At 39.8% G+C, this 22,469-nt stretch overlaps 1 protein-coding gene across 1 annotated transcript; it reads right to left on the bottom strand.

Annotated features, from left to right (window-relative positions):
• Nucleotides 1-58: 58 nt before the first annotated feature.
• LOC139739086 (uncharacterized) lies at nt 59-22,193 on the bottom strand. Its single transcript, XM_071649702.1, has 5 exons — nt 22,023-22,193; nt 18,549-18,692; nt 17,997-18,105; nt 15,703-15,926; nt 59-1,173 (listed from the first exon to the last, which is right to left on the bottom strand). The coding sequence occupies exons 1-5, from the start codon at nt 22,128-22,130 to the stop codon at nt 598-600; spliced, it is 1,161 nt and encodes a 386-aa protein (XP_071505803.1). The 5' UTR covers nt 22,131-22,193; the 3' UTR covers nt 59-597.
• Nucleotides 22,194-22,469: the final 276 nt, after the last annotated feature.

Genomic DNA, 22,469 nt, shown 5'->3' with positions numbered 1-22,469 from the left:
AAATAAAACAAAATAAAAATAAAAATTATAAAGAAAAAAATCTGATTTCCTCAATATTTGTGTAAACCAATATTAGTTGTTGAAAGCTAAAATTATGCTACTGTGATTTCTATTGTAGGAGCAATTAAATTTCCATTGCTTGGGAGGATTTCCCTAGCGTGTATGTGCACACCCATTCCCCCTGAAGCACACAATGTCATGATGTGACCTTGGCCCCATTTTACAAAGAGTTGATATGATAGTAACTCTTGCTGCAACGGCAACTGTCATGGTTACAACAAGAATCCGGCTTCATGATTACAGCTGTAGTTGCTGCTACGAGAAGTTGCCATTCCATCAAAATTTGCTATCTGAACATGTTTCATGAAATAGGGCCCAGAAGATATACATGCACAGTGTACTTCACTTAATTACACCTGATAGTCCATCAGGTATTCAATTTCCTGTTTAAAAAAAATCATTCAACAGCTCTTTCCAGGACATATTGCTATTATGAAATGTGACAGCAATTTCCTTGGCTTCAGATGACAGGCAAAGGCAAACACTGGAAAGCTTGATGACTTGCTGTCCATACAATGTTTTCTCTCCACTTTGAAATCAAACTGACAATCTCTTGGTCCTTTTCTTTGCTGCCTTTGATGGCATTTTGGCACTTTTTGAAACCTTTTTGCCCAGCTTGCTGCCTGACACTTTTGGCGTGACAGCGCTTTCAGCTGTAGTTGATTTCCCCTTGGCTTTGGTTGCCTTCGGTGTTGCTTTGATGGCCTCTGGTGTTGCATTGGTGGCCTCTGGTGTTACCTTGGCAGCCTTTGGCGTCACTTTGGCAGCCTTTGGTGTTCCTTTGGCACTCTTAGATCTTTTCTCAGTCACCCTCCTGCTCGATGTATTCTCCACAACTCCATCTTCACCGTCTGCTGTCTTCCCCTTGGCTGCCCCTGCCCTTTGACCTTGTGACCCCACTTCTGCTGCTCTCGTAGGTTTTCCTCCTTTCTTGCTAGCGGCGTCACCTTTCGTTAACTTCTTCTGTGATGGCTTTTTTGCCCCACGTTTTCTGCTCTGCTTCTTGCCAGAAGCTGTTGTGGTGCGTCCCTTGGCTTTGGTCAGTTTCTTGACTCCTTGCTTGGGCGTAGGTTCCTTTGGCTTGGCTTCTTTCAGTCTCTCCCATTCTTTGTCCTGAGACAACGACATAGCAAGAGATAGCACATTAGATTCTCAGAGTAGGTGTCACCAAGTGGTCGTCTTGTACTTACTGTAAAAGTTGACATTTGTGCAGTGTGAGAAGTTTTGCGCATTTCGAGCAACCAGAAGCTAGCATGAAAAAAAAAAGTATGCAAATATTCTTGCATGCCATTTGTTCCAGTAATTAATGTCCTGATTCCGCAGAATTAAAAACACACAAAATATGTCTTACTCAGCCAGGCACAAAAAATTACTCACACGAAACTATCCACTTTTACAGGAGCACAGAGTACCAAATCACTTTAGGCGCACCTGGTAAAGTAGGGACGGCGAGCGACGCGGTGCGACGCTTCTGCAAATTTCTTTCAATTTCCGACGTCAAAGGACACCTAGCGACGGTTAGCGACGGCGTACCATCGCTAGTTTAGACTGCGTGTCGGCGGGCGCCGCCGAGCGTCGCAAAGCGTCGGCTAACTCCCAAGTATACTTGTAAAACACGAGCCGTCACAAATGGACCGTTGCATGTACGAAAAGGAGCTTACCTGGTGGCCGTCTCGCTGCGTCCGCAAAATAAGCTCCTTCCCTCTACCCTCCCGATGCGTCCCGATGCGTCTCGAGGCGTCCCTCGTTGAATGGCGACTATTGTTTCGTAATGAATAGAAAGCTAAAGTGCTACTACTAGTGCTAAGCGGAGAAGCCATCGGCAATCCAGGATTTGGGGCCACGCACTGTTTTGACATGGAAATTACACTTACTGATACATGTGCAAATGTATTTTAGGTTACAGAAATAAATTGTGACATGAATCAACTCCTCAGCAATGCAACTGCGAACCAAATTCGGCAATTAGTATTAAGGAAGAAATGCCATAAATATACTATTGCTTGATGCTTAAAAAAATCGCGAGTTTACCGTTTAATTCGCGCTCTACTCGCTCGCTACTCCTGATCCGAATCCCCGATACGCGTGCGTGTACGTAGTGCAGCGTCCGAGTATACTTGGGCACACAATCTGCACCCTGGGCTTGAGATGAAATTTTATGAAGCACAGCTGTGACTTGTGAGAGCTAAAACATCAAATGCAAGTCCCCGCACCCTACGTAAATTTTCATTTAAACGCAAGGAAGTTCATTGCTAAAAGGAAGCGTGATTCCGTAGGCATGATATCGAACGCAACCTTCACTAATCAAATGGAATAGAAAGTGCTACATATTACTAGCAGACAAAGCGGAGAAGCCATCGGCAATAGGAGGGTTTGGACTACGCACTGTTTTGACCTGAAAATTACACTTACTGATTTTCTAGGTTACAGAAATGAATTCTGACATGATTCAGCTCCTCAGTAGTGCAGTTTCGAACCAAATTCGGCATTAAGTATGAAGGTAGAATTGCTGCCCGATGCTCACAAAAATCGCGAATTTACCGTTTGCCGCTACTCGTTCGCTACAACTCCCGATATCGATCCGAAAATCCCCGATACGCATAAAGTATTATGTGTTATAGCGTGTGGTATAGTGCACATCATCTAAGCACTGAGCTTGGGAAATTTCAGTACCTGTACAACGGTAGTTGTGAGAGGTAGTCCTAAAGCATTAATAAATGCAAGTTCCCGCCCGAGAGCGAGCCGTACGCAAATTTGCATTTTATTGCAAGCAAGTTCATTGCTAAGCGGACGCTCGATTCATAGGGAAAATATCGAACGCAACCTTGACTAATCCAATGCCAATTTGCGTTTGTTTCTAATTCAACGCAAAGTTTCAGGCAAAACTGTATTACTTATTTGCAGTTGCAAGTCAAATCTCTCAAAGGGCCAGCGAGCCCTGGTCCCAACATCCACTCGTTGGTATTCCAGAATGCGTTCGGGATTAATACCTTTTATCTCAGTGGCATGCACTCGAGAATGCGCGCATTCTATACCCATTCCGGCCGTCGGCGAGCCTGGGAATGCTCAGCTTAACAGGGCCTAGAAATAAGCCGGGCATTCCGGAATGAAACCGAGAATGCATCAACAATGAGGGTGACTTTGTCTAATCTCTCTATTGTCTGTTAAAACCTAACGGTAACACTACCAACAGGATTAATATTTGCCAGGGTTCACAGCCTTTGTCTTCTAGAATGCATTCGACCAGCCCCACGCTTTCACCAATGACGTGCATTTTGTATACGTACATGCCGCTACTAGCTCACCGTTTTGCTTCCTTCGCTAGCTCTCAACGATCGAACATGTGGCTCTAGCTGGCCTGGATACATTGCGAAGGTACCAAGGTAGTCTTTATCCAGGCATGCTAGATTTTTTAATTTTCTATCAAAGGACATTTAATTCAGTTTTCGCCTAGAAGGGATAAATCAATCCTTTTGCATGGCTACGTGAACATTTGTGATATCAGGGAGGTGAGGTCTGTTCGCTATATGCTTTTTTTAGGCGAAAAGAAAGACAAAACAGTATCATATGACGTTTACAGGAACTCAAAAGGGGCTTTTACTCAAGACTAGTGCTAGAGACATGTCCCTGGCTCACTCCCACTCCCAGGCCAGACTGTCTAATTGATATCTACACGTGGTTTACAACACGGGTGGGGTGTGAAGGAATGCATACGCGCATTCCTTTGCTGGCAGGCAACACTACTGTAACTTATTGATTGATCCACTCTGCTTTCATGGAAATTTCCACAAGCTTGGCCTGGCTGGGGCATAGGTATCCCATTTATTCAGCTAGCACATGTTCCTTTGTTTGTTTGTTTTAGTTTTAGTTTTGTTTTGTTTTTGTATTGTACCGAACTTCCTTCTTTGTCGGGTGGGCTGGGGAGAGGAAAGATCAAAGTGAGCTGAGAGGGAATGAGACAGGGAGAGGGGAATCAAAAGGAGGAATCGTCTGCTAAGCATGTTGTCTCCTATACTTTTGCACAGTTCCATAAATTGTCATCGAATGCCGATCATGTGAAACTAACCGGATTTGGATCAAATAGAATTGAACTGATATGAATAATAATATGAAAATCAGTGCTGTTGCTACAATACAAACGCATTCTACGTCACTACGAATGATTACAAGTTACTGATCTATACGGCAGGACCTATAATGTATTACAAAGCGTTTTTAAAGCGACAGGGCTGTGTATGAAATTACTGACCAGCGTGGCTAACGAGCTACCCTAACAACCATGAAGCAAACGGACAAATTACAGATAGGAAAATTATTCGACATGTATTCTAGCATGTTCCGGAGCTGCATGTTATTGCTATTTACTTTCGAACGTAAAAGCAAACATGTGACATTTATTTTATCATCGTACGGAGTTGAATATATATCGTCCTTAATTGCCGAAAGTTAAAGGAAACATTCGACATTTATTTTAGCATCTTCCGGGACAGAATGTTACTGCTATTTACTTTCGAACATGAAAGCAAACATCCGGCATTTATTTTACCATCGTACGGAGTTGAATATCATTATTATTAATTTCCCAACGTCAAAGCAAACGTGCGATATTTATTTTAGCATCTTACACAGCCGAATGATATCCTTATTCATTTCCCAACGCAAAATCAAATACTCGACATTAATTCTAGCACCGTACGGAGCTGAATCTTACCGTTATTCATTTCCAAAAGTATAAGAAAACATCCGACATTTATTTTAGTATCATACAAAGTCAAATTACCGTTATTAATTTCCCAAAATTAAAAACAAATATCCGACATCTATTTTAGCATCTTTCGGCGGTAAATGTTATTGCTACAGATTCGAACATAAAAGCAAACATCAGACATTATTTTATTTCATCGTCGTACGGAGTTGAATATTATTGTTATTCATTTCCGAACGTGAAAGGGATCATTCGACATTCATTTTAGCATCTTCCGGAGCTGACTGTTATTGCTATTTACTTTCGAACGTGAAATCAAACATCCGGCATTTAACTTTCATCGTATACGGAGTTGATTCTTTATTTTATTATTATTATTCATTTCCGAACGTCAAAGCAAACATGCGACATTTATTTCAGCATCTACCAGAGCCGAATGTTATCTTTATTCATTTCCGAACGCAAAATCAAATATCTGACATAAATTTTAGCACCTTAGGAAGCCAACTCTTACTGTATTCATTTCCAAAAGTATAAGCAAACACCCGACATTAATTTTAGTATCATACAGAGTCGAATATTACCGTTATTCATTTCTCGAAAATAAAAACAAATATCCGACATTTATTTTAGCATCTTACGGAGTCGATTGTTAGCGCTGTTCATTTCCAAAAGTATAAAGGCAAACATCCGACTTTTCTTGGTGGCCCGATCGGTCCACCAAAATCTTCTGTATATGAAATTTTGGTGCCCGACGTGCGTTTTTTGATGGCCCCGGGCCACCGCTAGTGTCGAGACCTGACGGTATACCTGGTATAGGTACCTCCTAGCAGCAGGGTTGGCGTCTCATTCTGGCAAGAAAAAATACGAATGTATCGAACTGCGGTACGAAACGCAACTTTAGGCGACGAGTATGTCGTAAAAAACAAACTAACCAACATACAGAAAAATTGAACAAAAACAAAATCTCGGTGTTAGAAATCCGTTTCCAGAGACACTTTTACTCATTTTTTTCACACTGAAACTGAAATACAACGTGTATAATATGGCGCGACTTTTCTTTCTCACAACGCAACAGGGCGGCGTGTCGTTCTTTTGAAGGTCAAAGACGATCGTAGAGGTGCACGAGGCCGCTATCATTCTTCGTGAATGAATGGTTTCAGTAACGCGTCTGCATTCTCGGACGCATTCCGGACGCCTTGAATAGAGGATTTTATAATCCCCATTCTCGGAATACGACGAAATGCCTCTATTCACAAGGCTGAGGGGAGTAACAATAGGGCATTCTCAGAGCAGGCAGAATGCGTGGACCGGGAATGAAGTAGAGAATGCCTGCATGCCGGACGCATTCTGGATTACCAGCGACTGGATGTCCGTCGCCACAGCATACAATTCATCACATTTTATTTTGCTTTCTGCAGAATGTGCGTCATCATGCGTCCCGAGGCGTCCCTCTCTGAATGGCGACTGCTGTTTTTTTAATGAATAGAAAGCGCTACTGTACTGGCAAACAAAGAAGAGAAGATTAATCATTATCTTACAATGTCTTAATGAAGTGTAAAGTTACTCTAAATACTACGGATTTGGAAGTAAAACGTGATTAGTTTTCTTCTCTTAAATGCGTTCTTTGAGACCTTCAGCAAATTGTGATAGTCCCTTACGTGCTACTAAGTAGGTTATAGCTCGTTATTCCGAAGGTTCGTTATTCCCGAATTTCATTTTCGGATTAACGAATCTCCGGAATAACGCCACAAATGTTCGGATTAATGAACCTCTATGTATAGGGAATTTGCGTGTTTCGGATCAACGAACCTTCGGAATAACGAACCTTCAGAATAGCGAACCTTCTGAATTTTGAATTGATTTGATTTGATTTATTTCATTCTCATTTTCATTTTCATTTTTTTCTTTCATTCCACAAAACATAGCACAAAGTAAATCTCAAATTCAATCATAACCATATATACATTACAAAGTATAACGATCAATGGTAATCAACAAACTTACAAAGATATGCACACATACTGGAATTACAAAGTTATGTTTGAAGGATAAAAAAATGAGGGGTGTGTAGCGTAGAATCATGAGATCACGAGCTAGTTCTTCTAGTCCATGGGCCAGGCCAGATATTGGTACCACCTGAGGTGGCAAAACCTTTTTAGTGTCGTTTTGCTTATCGGGCAGAGATATGCTTATCCAGCTATGATAGCATTTCCAAATGAGTAGCTTAGTCATAATAAATGAATTTTTAACCAATTTGGTCTCGTTATATCCCTATACTTCTGAATCGAAACTAACCGCTATTGCACTGTTCCATCGATTTAACTTCCAGGCTACTGTATTTACACGTTGTTTACTACCAGAATTTCAGTGCGCGCATTCTTTCGTCTGGCCAGCACCTGGGGTCTGGTGCATGCTTCTTTGGAAATTTCCTATAACGGGGGCCGGGGGGGGGGGGGGGGGGGGGGGGGGGCGTGTCGACCGCATACAATCCGTTCGTATTTTTCCCCTTATTTTTTTCCCCTTTGCTGGTAATGAACATTTAGTTTTAACTTAACGAAGGTGAGGTGTACTCTCTAAAAAAAAATCGAGTGAAAATTTTCACTCTAAAAAGAGTGAATACAAAAAAGAGTGAATTTCGAGTGAAATTGGAGTGAATTTTGGAGTGACGTCAGGGATCAATCGAAGATTTTGGAGTGATCCCTGACGTCACTCCAAAATGAGTGAAAATGAGCATTTTCACTCAAAATTCACTCCAATTTCACTCGAAATTCACTCTTTTTTGTATTCACTCTTTTTAGAGTGAAAATTTTCACTCGATTTTTTTTTTTAGAGAGTATGTATTTTTCCCATCATTCATGGGAAGAGAAGAAGAGTGAAAGAGTGAAAGAGGGAGAAATGAAATCAGACGGGGGACACGTAGCTCAACAAGCTGTCTTTTACACCAGCATCAGTTATTATCATTGCCATCACTCAGATCATTTGGCCCTTTTCGTATCAAAATTAAGGAACACGACCACCATCATCACTCGAGATAAGCAAACTAATCACAAAGTATACCAACAACCTCTCAGACAACAACACAAACACTACAAAATACCACACAGCACACCGAAGAGGCTGGGATCGAACTTCCTTCGAAATACTATCACTACAGCAAATTGGAGAAATCGCCGTTACGAAAATGCATGTGCAGTCAACGAGACACCTGAAAGAATTTTTACATACCGGTACTTCGAAACAAAGGGAACGAATAGAGTGACATTAAACGAAAGAAATCGTACCAAACGAGGTATGAGAAACAGCGGAAATAAAACAATGAGTAGGCACTCGCCGAAGTTTGCAGCACCGAACACCACGCGAAAGTTATAAAAGTCAACACGTGGCAACTCGCTTTGACGAGATCTTTGAGACAGACATATTTTGTTCTTTGTAATCTTTGTCAGTAGACAATAAACAATACAAAACAGAAAATGAATTCGTTGGGACCGGAGAAATTAGTTTGTTATATGGGGTATTATTTTGTTATATCAGGATCTCCTATGCCTTTATCGAGTTTCCACGGTACACTGGAAACAAAGTTCGAACGCTTTTTCACATGCACAAAATACATGCAAGAACAATTATCGCAGGAGCAAATGTGTCATCATCCAGTTCATTCCCAAAATTGATTTTTTTTTTCAGTCACAAATTATCTTAAATTGTTGCGAAAATTGTCCCGAAACGGGAGAGTGCCACAGAACTTCTTTAGAGTTCTGTGGAGAGTGCCCCGTCACCTTCTTCTGAGGGAATTGCTAGTAAGCCCGACTTTTCTATGCAGCGACAGGGCTGGGTAGTTATAGTGCAATGAGTTGCCTCCTAATCCGTCTTTTGTTCGCACGAGGCATGGCATGGACATTCTGTTTTGAAATCGGCAAGCCTTAATACCATTGTCTTTGATCAAAGTTACTCTGTACAATGCACTTGAAAGTCTGTGGTGTAGGGTCATTGAGACACCTTCCTTGGCAAGACACAGTGCGATGCGTGAAAAAAAACCCAAAAGATTAGTGCTTGTTCATTAATTTTCTAGGCCACCACGCCAATGCGCTGAATACGCATTGTACACGTTGTATCACGCTATGTGCACCATCTTGTTGATGAACCGTATGAATTTGTTTATCAACTCGTTGCTGACCGTAAAAGAGAGGTGGAGATTATAAGTCACGAACTGCCAGCCGCATGACAGAAATGTACCAAGCAAGCAAACAAGCAATCACCAGTGAATGCCGTGTACAAACGCAAAAACTTGAACTGTTATAGCATAGTAAGTTGTCATATCACTACCCTGATTCAATTTTGGCTAGTCCGCAAAAAAAAAAAATTGACTAAACAAACATAACGACATAGTAATAGTATCGTCCAGCTTGTGTACCAGCAGCACGATTATAAAAATTCTCGAATACTACGTGTACTGAGCTACTGTAAGCGATGTACATGTTTGTTGATTTACAGATCAGCAGTTGCGATCTTAACAAATTTAATTTGTAGAGGGAGACAAAGTGAAGAAACTCGCATCTGAACCTTCACCCCTCTGAATAATATCTTTCTTTCAATGCAAAAATTGGTTGGGTATATTTAGTTATTGTTTACTATAAAACATAGTCATGTGTTATTTTTCAGGCTTTTTCATGTTATTTATTGGATTCTAAACATCTTAACTATTCCAGTTTCTTTTCCCACTGACTGATATCACAAAGTCTGCCACAACGATGTTCGCTAAAAAGTTTACGTTCCATATACGAAGAAATCACGTCTTTTAATCGAGGAAAAAACAAAAACAAAACAAAAAACAAAAACGAACGAATGTTGATAGCCAAATAACTTCACAGTTCGTTGGTGAAGTTCCTTCAAACTTTCCAAAGTAATACGTAGTTTTGAGTGTGAAATTGTCAGGATTTTGCTGTCTAACCGGGTATAGTGGCTGCATCCAAGTGAATTTGTCTGGGCATACGAGGCCTTTCGTATATTTCTGTGAGTAATAAATGCCTTCCTATACAATTTGTAGTTCAGTAAACACTTAAAATACTCAATTAAGCACACAATAATAAACTGTTCGATATTTCTACTAACGGTCAAAAGAAAGGCTATAATCAGAATCATGATCTTTGCGATGACAACTCGTGAGCTAGTTCTTCGATCGATATTTCCAGGCTATGTACACGCGGTTTATTCCAGTGCGCGCATTCTTTCGTCTGGCACCTTGGGTCTGGCACCTGGTTTTGTGGAAATTTTCCACAAGGAGGGGAGAAGGGTGGGGTGTCAAGTTTCTCGTAATGCCAGAGACTCACCGCATACACAATCTCTTTGCTTCAGTTACTGTTGTGTTTTTTCCCTTTGCTGGTAATGAACGTCTAGATTTAACTTTACGAAGGTTGCTAGCACGTGGTTCTTTTTGTTGTGAGGTGTATGTATTTTTTTTTTTTTCATCATTCATGGGCCGGAAGGGAAAGAAGTATGTTCAGCAAGCTGTCTTTTACACTCGCATTAGTAATAACTTATCATCACCATCACTCGGATCACTCAGCCTCTGTCTATAAACATTCAGAAACATGACCAACATCATCATCAATCAAAGATTATTCCTCCCGTCTATAGTTCTTTTCTGAATTATCCTCCATTGCTCGCTTTAATTATTAACAAAAAATCGTAACTGTTCGTTATACTTTGAAAGTTTGCAATTTCCGAAGTCTCGTTATTCGAAAAAAAAAATAAAAGCAACAAAAAATTGTGTTGCTGTTTTGAAGATTCGTCAATTCAAAAACGAAGGAAGGTTTGGTTTTCTAAATGCTGTTAATCCGAAAACAAAACAAATTTTTGACCACGTTATTCGTTTTCAGATTAACGAACCGTATTTCCCATTTTCAGATTAACGAACCTTCGGAATGTCACAAAATTAATGTTCGGATTAACAAACCCTAGTACATTTTCAGATTACTATAGTAACAAACATGGAATTTGCGTTTTTCGGATACGGAAGAACGAACCATCGGAATATAAGTACACCTAGTATCATCATCAGTACCTGACTCTTTTTGGAATAACAACCACCACGCAAAGAAATTAACAATGTCAAACTGAGAAACTGATTTCTTGCCTTAAAATTTTCCCTGATGCCGTCTATATATTTCTTTTCTGAATTACCCTTCCCCCTCCACTGCTCGACTGAAAAACAAACAAACAAAACAAAACATAAAGTTACAGTTCGTTACTTAAAGTTCGTTATTCCGAAGGCTATAGATTCGGAAGAACGAACCAACGGAATAAGTACATTATTCTTTCCAGAATACAATCATCACGCAAAAAAAAAAATAAACGATATCAAACTGAGAATTTTACTTACTTGTATTTCTTGCCTCAAGATTTTCACTCCCTTCTATATTTATTTTCTGAATTACCCCCCCCCCCCCCATCAACTAATCGACTGAAAAAAAAAAATAAACATAGTTACAGTCATTCCAAAGGCTCGTAAATCCCAATTGACGAAGGGGGGAAAAAAGTTTCGTTTTTTGAAGAATCGTCGACTCGAAAACGAAACGGGGGTCGATATTCTCAACGTTGTTAAACTCAAAAGATAAATGAATGAATGAATAAATAAATAAATAAATAGATACATGAATAAATAAATAAATACATTTTCGTGCCGGATTAAGAGTTTTCAGACTAAGGCACCTTCGGAATAATTCCACACACTGTTAGTTAGTTAAAAGTTGATGCCTATTTATAGGTGGTCAAAACTTACGTTTGAAATGAGAAAGTGGGAGCATTTGCAGACATTTTAAAACATCCGACATTAACCTTTTAGCACTATAAAGAGCCGAAAGTTACCGTTATTCATTTCCGATTGTAAAAGCAATCATGCAACATTTACTAGTATTTTAGCACCTTACGGAGCCGAATATTACCGTTAATCATTTTCAAATGTAAAAGCAAACTACCGACATTCATTTTAGCATCTTTAGGGAGCTGAATGTTATCCTTATTCATTTCCGAACGTGAAAGCAAACATCCGCTATCTATTTTAGCATCTAACTGAGCCGATTGATACCGTTAATCATTTCCAAATGTAAAAGCAACAATCTCATATTATTTTAGCATCGTACGGAGAAGAATATTACCGGTATTCATTTCCAAATTTAAAAGCAAACATCCGACATTCATTTCATTATCATACGGAGCCGAATGTTATTTGCTGCTGTCCACTTCCGAGAGTGAAATGAATCATCTGACAATATTATTTTAGCATCGTACGGAGCCGAATAGTAGGGCCTACTGTTGTTCATTTTTAACGTCAAGGCAGATATCAGACATTTACTTTCCCATCAAACGCAGCTGAATGTTACTGTTATTCATTTCGAAATGTAAAAGCAAATATCCAACATCTATTTTAGCATCGTATGGAGCAGAATGTTACTTCTATTCACTTCCGAACGTAAAAGCAATCATATGACATTTATTTCAGCATCTTCCGGAGCCGAATGTCATTGCTATTTACTTTCGAAAGTAAAAGCAAACATTCGACATTCATTTAATCATAGTACGGAATTGAATATTATTGTTATTCATTTCCGAACGTCAAAGGGATCATTCGACATTTATTTTAGCATCTTCCGGAGCTGAATGTTATTGATATACTTTCGAACATTAAAGCAAACATCCGGCATTTATTTCACCATCACACGGAGTTGAATATTATTGGTATTCATTTCCAAACGCAAAAGGGATCATTCAACATTTACTTTAGCATCTCCCAGAGCTGAATGTTATCGCTAATTTACTTTCGAACGTTAAAGTAAACATCCGGCATTTATAGCATCTTCCGGAGCTGAATGTTATTGCTATTTACTTTCAAACATAAAAGCAAACATCAGACAGTTATTTTATCATCGTACGGAGTTGAATATAATTGTTATTCATTTCCGAACGTCAAAGCAAACATCAAACATCAATTTTAATGAATCAATGTTACTGTTATTCATTTCGAAATTTGAAAAGCAGACATCCGACAATTATTTTAGCATCGTATGGAGCAGAATATTACTGCTATTCGCTTCCGAACGTAAAAGCAATCATGTGATAGTTACTTTAGCATCTTCTGGAGCCGAATGTTGCTATTTACTTTCGAAAGTAAAAGCAAACATGCGGCGTTTATCTTATCATCGTACGGAGTTGAATATTATTGTTAATCATTTCCGAAAGTCAAGGCAAACATTCGACATTTATTTCAGCATCTTCCGGAGCCAAATGTTATCCTTATGCATTTCCGATCGCAAAATCAAATATCTGACATCAATTTTAGCACCGTATGGAGCTGAATCTTACCGTTATTCATTTATATAAATATAAACAAACATCCGACGTTTATTTTAGTATCATACGAATATTATCATTATTCATTTCCAAAATTAAGATGAAACATCTGACATTAATTTTAGCATCTTGCGGAGCCGATTGTTGCCGCTGTTCATTTCCAAAAGTAAAGGCAAACATCTGACTTTTTCCTACGGGAGAAACAGGACGACTTCGTAATACACTGTATTCAGTTCTTGAGTCACTTGACAGATAAAAAAGATCTCACCTCATGCATGCAAAATTTTACATGTATGGAGCTGCCTAATTAAGGCATACATTCGCGTATGAGTGTAGACCTACATGTGTTTTCATAAACCCTCTTCGATCGCTACTTTCAAAGTGTTCCCCGTTCAGTGAGATCACACCCCATAATTACGTTTTCTTTTCACCATCTTATAGCCAAACGAAACGCAAATCAACTCATAACCAATGTTGAGACAAAGGAAAGCGTCGGGACACGTCGCTCATCGTCGGGCTATCACGAGCATCATTTGTAATCAGGAGAGGTGCGTCTGGACACGTCGCTCGCTATTCAATTTGAGCACTGGCCGTGACCATTCAGAAATCTCGCTACATCTCAAGCGCCATGTCCCGAAACGTCGGCACTATTAAATCGAACACTTGCGTGAGCGGAGGTCACGCAACATAGAAATAATCAACAGCTTCTTCTGAGGGTGTCGGCAAGTGTCAGCAAGCGTCGGCAAGCGTCGCGGTATCATCAAAATGATGGCGCGTACTGCTTTGACCGACGCTTAGCGACGGAGTAAAAACATACTGCGACGCACTTCATTGTTCTCGCAATAAGTCTCCGTCGCTGAGTGTCGCTCTCCGTCGCTCGCAGTCCCTAGTTTACCAGGTGCGCCTTAGGAGATGGCAATTACAATCCTGAACTGATGCACGTTTTGGGTTACATTGCACAAGATTCCCTTTGCTGCGAGAGGATATGCTTCAACCCGAGGAAACAATGGTTGCCTGGCTACTGAAGATACACCACATGCAGATTTTCAGATTGCATAGACTAGCAGTAACTGAAGAGCTACTGAACTGTTACTGAGTAACAGTGAAGACTTGAGCAAAGTAGACAGATAAAAGAGAGCAAATACAATTTAATTGAAACACTCTACTCCTGTCATAGTTCTTTTTGTAACCTGAACACTGACTTCACTGGCAAAAAAACATGTTTGTCTGATTTGTGCTCACTAATTTCTAATTTTTTGTTTTTCTTTAGAACTTTTCTGTTTGTGGACTGTAAAATTCTGCCACATAGGACAAATCATTATGTTCCTCGTACGTTCAGAGTGGGTTCACTCCTTCATATCATGTAGAGAAAATTTGTACTTGTCATTACAAATGAAACTTTCTCACACTCTCTTTATATCTTCTCTAAGTCATTTTCCCTACCTGACATCACAAATGTTGCACAGTGGAAACTCGATATAACGAGATGGTCGGGACCGAGTCATTTTCCTCGTTAGAGCCGATATCTCGTTATATCAGTAGGCATAAAAGAAAGCATAACATAAAGATATCAATTTGCATATGTGGGACTACCCATCATCTTTCAATCAATACTGATAACTTGATAATGTATGTGAGGGAATTACTCACCTTTATGGGTAAGAAGCTGTTTTTCGCCAATGAAATCCAATATCAAGAATGTGTTTCTTATTAATTGTAGATGTTTGAATCTCTAAATTATATAGCTTGCGATTGTGCCAAGATCGTCTGTGGATTAGTATGTGGTTATGGTATGGGTGTGTGGAATGGTCTGCACAATGCTGTGTGTGTATGTGACACATTCTGTATGTACATTATGACTGCGTGTGTGTGTGAAGATGGGGAATTCCCTACGTAGAAAGCCAATCACAGCATAAGATTGCCTCACACCTGCTAAACGTCATGATGATGTCATGTATACATATGGCCGTCCCACCACATTTTCTGCATGTAGCAGTGTGCGCACACACACACACATACACGTACAACATGCGGTGCTAGCTGGAGTGCACTGAAGAGAATGTGTGTATATAAGACAGTTTTTGGCGCATCGAGCTTTACAATCTCGGAAGGTGATAGCGATAGCACAGGCGAAGTAAAGCTTTACCCGAGGACATTCTGCTTTACCTCGCTATAACAGGTTTGATTGGTTATGTTTTTCTTAGTTTGGAAGTCACAAAATTTATCTCGTAAAAGTTATAGCCGATCTCGCTGTAAGAGTAGCATTTTACATTGACTTGTGTGGAAGGAAATTTGGGACCGGGAAAATTTCCTCGTAATAACCGATATCTCGTTATAGCAGTGTTCGTTATACCGAGTTTCCCCTGTAGTCTTCTCACTGAGCAATGGGTGCAACAAATCTTTAAAAATTCATCACTTTTGAATGGATTGTCCAATTTCATCCATCTTCCACAGTTGTGCTCTAAAAATATTGCTGCATTCACTCAATTCACTCAAACATTTGTGTGAACTTGTCCTTCTTCAGGCTTCTCAAGCAGCCATGCTACATAAATATAAAATAAATATAAGAATGCACATACAAACATATTTACCACATCGTCAATCTTGAAATCGATGCCTAGTCTGGCCAGCTTCTCCTGCTTCTTCTTCAGGTTCTCCACCCTCCTCTTCTGGCTCACCAGAATGTGCTCATTGCTGCTCCCAAGGAGACTATTGTTCCTGTCGGCCGCGATCTCTCGTCGTCGCGGCTTTTTAAACCGGCGAAAACAACCTTTGAACGTCTCCGGGTGAAGTTTCTCCTTCGGCACGTAGAAACCTTTTATCAAAATTAGTAACAAAATGTCATATAAGGCAACAAACCAGACAATTTACAGGCACAGAAGTAGTGGCAATGCCTACTTATCTGACTGCCAAGCTCAAAATCCACAAAGAGTAAACTCTAAGCTTCAAAATTTTAAAATTGGACCATTCTAATCCATTCAAAGAGTGATTGATACGAAAGAGAGTTAGGAGGAACAGTTCATAGAAAAGAGAGAAAAGAGGATTTAAAGTTTCGTGTCACTCAGGCGTGCTATGCAGAAGTACGCTGTATAAATGAAATTTTATTATATTTCCATGTGAAAGCAGCATCTATTCACAAAAAATATGGTCCAGAAAACTGCTAATATCTTGATTTGGGGTTTGTTTTGAGCTGCAAAATTTTGACAAGTGTAAGACAAACTTTAAACAGGGCTGCACACTGACACACTTTTTTTTCTACTGGTCCAACCTAGGTATCTGTCAGACCAGTAGGTATCAAGTTTTTCTATTTTTATTTTTTTACTGGTCCATTCTTCAAAAAATTATTGGTCCAACAATTATTTTTACTTGACCTGGATCATCGGACCAGTGCCAGTGTGCAGCGTTACTTTAAGAATTTATCTTGGTCAACCAAAATGGCATTTATTGGTCCATTATGGAGAATCCAAATCTGCAACTTTTTGTGTGTTTTGAGCTGGCTGGTCATATACGAGTACATGTGTGCTTAGACACAATCAACACTTTAAAAATTCAGGAAATTGTTGAGCCTCACATGATTACTTACCTTAGAATAGATAGGTAACTTGCAACATCTGACAGAGTTCTGCTCTCAAATCTTTGAAAGTTGGTGACAACTGAAGTACTTAAACTACACTGTACCGTATGTCCCAAAAAAATTACAACGGGGCCCTATGCAATGATATCTTTAAAAATATTGCATCAATCTAAATACAAATTCAGGGTATGAAACTATAACTCATTGCCCACATCTTCCAGAAAACCCCATTCGATTTGCTTCAGTGGTCAAAGAGAAATGAGGAATTTTGTAGAGGATGTCGGGAATCTCTTTTGTCCAAGTTCTGTCTATTGTTTACACACAAAATCATCGAAGTGCTAAACTTGGAAGAATCAGACTCATGACATGCTTTACTACAATCCACATTTCTCTGTGACCGCTTAACCAAATCAAATCGGGATTTCTGCAAAATAGACCTAAGATGTTATATTTTAAGAAACTGAAGTAGCATTGAAAAAAAAATAATCATATTGGATGTTATCAATGCGAAAATCTGATTGTAATTTTCGTGTGATATACTGTAGTATGTCCCCCAAAAATTACAATCAATTTTTCAAATTGATAAAATCCAAAATGATCCACCTGTCTAAGTGCTACTTCAGGGTCTAAAAATATAACATCTCAGCTCTATTTTGCAGAAAACCCCATTCAATTTGGTTAAGCGGTCACAGAGAAATGTAGATTGTAGTAAAGCGTGTCATGAGTCTGATTTTTCCAAGTTTAGCACTTCGATGATTTTGCGGGTGAACAATAGACAGAACTTGGACAAAAGAGATTCCCGACATCCTCTACAAAATTCCTCATTTCTCTTTGACCACTGAAGCAAATCAAATGGGGTTTTCTGTAAGATGTGGGCTATGAGTTATAGCTTCATACCCTGAATTTGTATTTAGATTGATGCAACATCTTAAAAGATATCATTGCATAGGGCCCCCTTGTAATTTTTTTTTTGGGACATACTGTAGAGTGTAGAAATTTATGAAAGCTGCTACCAATCATGTTAGGACTTTGGGCAAATATTGGGCATTTATGGTAGCTGTTCAAGGTAACAACAAAATGAATCAAGCAATTCATCTTTAAAGAACACAAGTAATACCAAAAATAATACAAAAAGAATGTGAGAACAACACGCTGAAACTGAGGCACAGCACACAAGCTAAAAAGTCATTGATTTACTGGTCCAGTAACTGAACCTCTGCAACTACATTGTACCTACAGTTTGTACTCCGCAATAATGCCTTACTCATCAGTACATGTAGTATTTGGTAGGTGACAATCACGTCTACTCACATTTCAAAAGTTTCTGGTACATGAGGTAGTTGTGCATCGTTTCTGCTACCACCTTGGCCACCTCACTGAATTCAAACTCGATGTAGGCGTAGCCCTTGGATCTTCCACTCTGAGAGAGTAAGAGGAAAGGAACCAATTACAACCATTCTTTTACACACCTTGAACAATTCTTCACTGAGTTTTTTTATTTGCAGGTATCAATTAGATGAGATGTCACATGTGTTTTTAACGCATACATTTATTGAAAGAGTACTCCTTGAGAATTTACTTTGTGTGCACTAATGACAATGCAATGTATTTAATTTGCTTCTGTTTATCTTGAATCATAATCTACAGATGTTCTGCATTGTTACATGTATCTACAATTGCAATCTCCTTGAGTACACTGTAATCTAAACCCAGGCAACTAACCCTACATTTTCTGACAAATGATTACACAGCTCTTCTTTAAGAAAAAGAAAAGCTCATTGATTACCTCTCATAACAATACAAAAGAAAATGAGATGAAGGTGAAATGAGTGTGTGTCATTCACCCACGGACATGGGTTGTACCTTCTTACTGCGGCTCAGACGCAGTCTCTTGATATGCCCAAACTGCGAGAAGAACTTCCTCATCTGTGGCTCATAGAACCCATGAGGAATATGAGAGATGTATACCACTCCGGAGTCCTCATCCTCTTCATGAATTTCCTGGTTCTGCAGGAATACAACCATGTACAGCATCAAATTTTCAAGACATGTTCAACGGTAGTTTGTAAGATCATGTATCACCAATAAATATATGTAGCTTAGCAAACTTTGAGAGATTTGGGGATAAGTGGGGGCCTCCTGGGGACATGGTGTCTATTTGTTCCATCACACTGCCAATGATACTTGCCAAGTTTGTTGAAAAATTTGACATCCATTTTTATTTCAAAACTTCACTTTGCATTTTTTTTTTCCAGACCCATTTCAGCATATTGTTCTTGGGCATGGAATGAGCTTTACAAAGAGTGACGCAAAAAACCTTGAACTGGTTCAGAGATCAGTGACCAAGTTGGTATCTGAAAGACTGAAGTTAGACCTTTGTTATACATATTCTGAGAGACTCAAGTCTTTGGAAAATCCATCCCTAAGACTAGTAGTAAACATGATCACGCAAATATTATTAAAGTCTTCAACATTTTGCACAATATGGAGAATTATGATCGAGCTGTTCTCAAGTTACGCATGGTCATAAGTCTGAAGTTAAAAGCTAAGGGAAGGCGTCACACCAGTAAGAGGCTATCCCTTCGTTTGAAAAATGACCGCACGAACGTCTATGGCGAGCCAAATGCTCCATACAATCACTATATCGGTACACTTACGTTTATTGACTAAAGTACTAGTAAGTTGTTCGAGCGCTAAATTTAACTTCGTAATATTGTGAATGAGCATTTGGCTTGCCATAGACGTTTGTGCGGTCATTTTTCAAACGAAGGCGGCGATGAATTGGGGAGCGCTGTAAAGAAGTGGAGGAAATGACCAGAAAACAGGAGGAAACGGTGGAAGAGGTGAGTCAAAATGTTTACTGATTAATCCTGTATATATTTTTTCCAGATTGGTTTGAAAACCAAGCTGAAAAAAATAATAACAACCATTTTTGTGCGGGGGGAACTGGGTCGAAGTTGCGTTAACCAGAACAGTTGAAACCATCGCAATAGTGTATGTTTCAATGGTGTCTGTCTAAGAAGCGAAAAACTGACCTAGCAAATGTCATTATTATAAATGAGAAATTTTTTTGCAGAATTAGACATACTTGTCGGTCAACTGATGCAGTTGACCGAAAGATCGGTCTGTATCTGGTCGTCAGAGAAATGTTCCGCGGAGACTGCGTCTGGCTTCACGGATCCCCTCCTTATACAGACCGAAGTCAAAGATGCTGGCTCCTGTATGGATGCGCTGCCAGTGGTGGCGCACAGATCAAACGTTACGATAAACCAAATTTCCCAAAATTTTGGGTAAATTTCTCACATTGTGCAATCGAAATACTCAAAAGTAAACTAGGTTATAACACAGAAATTTTATCCACATCTCAACATCGCCGTTCGCTAGCTGTAAGTCGCCATTTTGAATCTGTTAGCTACCGGTAATCACATGCGAGGTACATGTTTTAATAAAAAAAAACATGTAGAAACTACCTCGCATGTGATTGGCTAACGGATTCATATGTTTCTGCAGTTTGAACGTGACGACGCAACGGGCTGGTTGATGTGTGTTTTACGTTGAAAATTCTACCAAAATGTTGGATTATTCATTCATCTGGTGAGTGTAGTGCATTCTTGAAATGTTGATTTTGCTATACAAGCTTAAATTTGCCGACCTAGTTACGTAGAACCGTGAATTAGACGTGATCAAGAAGGGTGAGGTACCTCACCCAATTTTCCATAGAGCCAGTGGTTAAGACCATCCACACAGCGATGTGTACTATAAACTTCGGTCTGTCTAGGGAGGAGAGCGATAACATCAAAAAAATAAAGACTCCTCCGGACAGACGGATCTTTCTGTCTACTGATGCAGGTGCATTAACACTAGACAGAAAGATCCGTCTGTCCGGAGGACTCTTTTATATTTTGCCATTAACGCTGTCCTCCGTAGACAGACGGAAGGTTGCAGTACCCATTGCTGTGTGGATGTTCTTAACCACTGTCTATATGGAAAATTGGGTGAGGTACATGTACCTCACCCTTCTCGATTGCGTCTAATTCACGGCCCTAGGTCGGCAAATTTAAGCTTGTATGGTGAAATTATTTTTTTAAGAATACATTACACTCACCAGATTAATGAATAATCCAACATTTTAGGAGAATTTTCAACGTAAAACACAGCCTGTCGCGTCGTCACATTCAAACTGCAGAAACATACACTATGAATCTATTAGCCAATCACATGCGAGGTAGTTTCTACGTGTTTGTTTTACTAAAACACGTACCTCGCATGTGATTGGCTTAGCAATTGTTACAGATTCAAAATGGCGACTTACTGCTCGCGAACGGCGATGTTGCGATATCGATAAAATTTCTGCATTATAACCGAGGTTATGTGAGTATTTCGATTGCACAATGTGAGAAATTTATCCCAAATATTGCTGCATAATGTGTCATGTCATGTCATACTTGTTTGAATGTAAAAAAGCTGTCTGAAATTTGGTTTATCGTAACGTTTGATCTGTGCGCGACTGCTCCACACAGGAGCTGGGATCATTGACTTCAGTCTGTATACGGAGGGGATCCGTGAAGCCAGACGCAGTCTCCGCGGAACATTCCCCGACGGACAGATACAGACCGATCTTTCGGTCAACATTAACACTTGCATCAAACTGCATGCCGGTGAATCAACGGTCATACTTTCCCTCATCCGGTTGCCAGATTAGAAATGGAAGATATGGCAAAAACATATAAAATTACCAGGGCTTTATCCATAAATTTGTGAGTCGTTTCCATCACAAACTGCATGAAAGAGAAAGCCTTTCTCTTTCATGCAGTTTGTGATGGAAACAACTCACAAATTTATGGATAAAGCCCTAGTAAATTTAAAGGTTTATGATGGGATCATTAGAGAATAAATCATCAGTTTTACCTATCATCATTATTTTTTTTTTTTTTTAAATACAATTGTAACGTTACTTGTAACGTGTTTCTGTTAGGCCTACTGAGACAAATTGAGTGATGACTTACAAAGATAGAGGGTGGTGTTGGTGTCAATGTACAAAATAGTGTCGATGCGATGTGCTGGACATGGCATGGACACGACCAGTAAATTGTAGACTACACTACACACTATGAATGAGAGTAGCCCTGAGACTTCAGCTAAGACATTGCCCGACCAGAGCCGGAGCAGAGGACGCCGTCGCGTCGACACGTGTCTTGCTGAGGACTGTGTACAGTTGAGTTGCAATCATGGCAATGGACCCATGCCATACAAGAGCCACAATGTATTAAATGTACGAATGGACAGTACGATTTGTGAATGGAACTGGCCTCAGAAATCACAAAGTTAAGTTCCTACCTGGAGCTTCAGTTTTCTCATCTTCGTGCTAAACGATCGCCTCATTTCTGCATCCAGGGCGTTCAGACCCGGTGACTCTCCTCTTTTCCTTGGCTTTATGGACGCCATAATCGTGAAATCGTAATAAGAATCTCCAGAAACTCTCTACTCTAGCAGCGTGGCGTCGTACAGGGACAGTTCGCACCATTCAAAGAGCGCTCTTTGGTTCGCACCGTGTCCGCATTGCACCATACGTACCATTGGGTGATTTCAAGTTCGGTGCTAGTGCTAGTGCTAGTGCTAGCCCCCGAATAACAGCGTTAAATCGAGCTCCAACACCGACGGTCAGATTAACGAGGCGATACCGATCAAAATTATCGATCACCAGCACTAGGTGTTGGAATCACAGCACCGCGAGCTCCGCGGGAATTGCGCGACGAAAAAAGTGATTGCGCGTGATTACAGTTA

This window comes from Diadema antillarum, unplaced genomic scaffold (assembly GCF_040938485.1).
Source record: "Diadema antillarum isolate AM-2024a unplaced genomic scaffold, OU_Dant_1.0 seq00000782_RagTag, whole genome shotgun sequence".
Classification (NCBI taxonomy): domain Eukaryota; kingdom Metazoa; phylum Echinodermata; class Echinoidea; order Diadematoida; family Diadematidae; genus Diadema; species Diadema antillarum.
The sequence above is the reverse complement of the archived record's forward strand: the minus strand, read 5'-3'. Positions and strand labels throughout refer to the sequence as shown.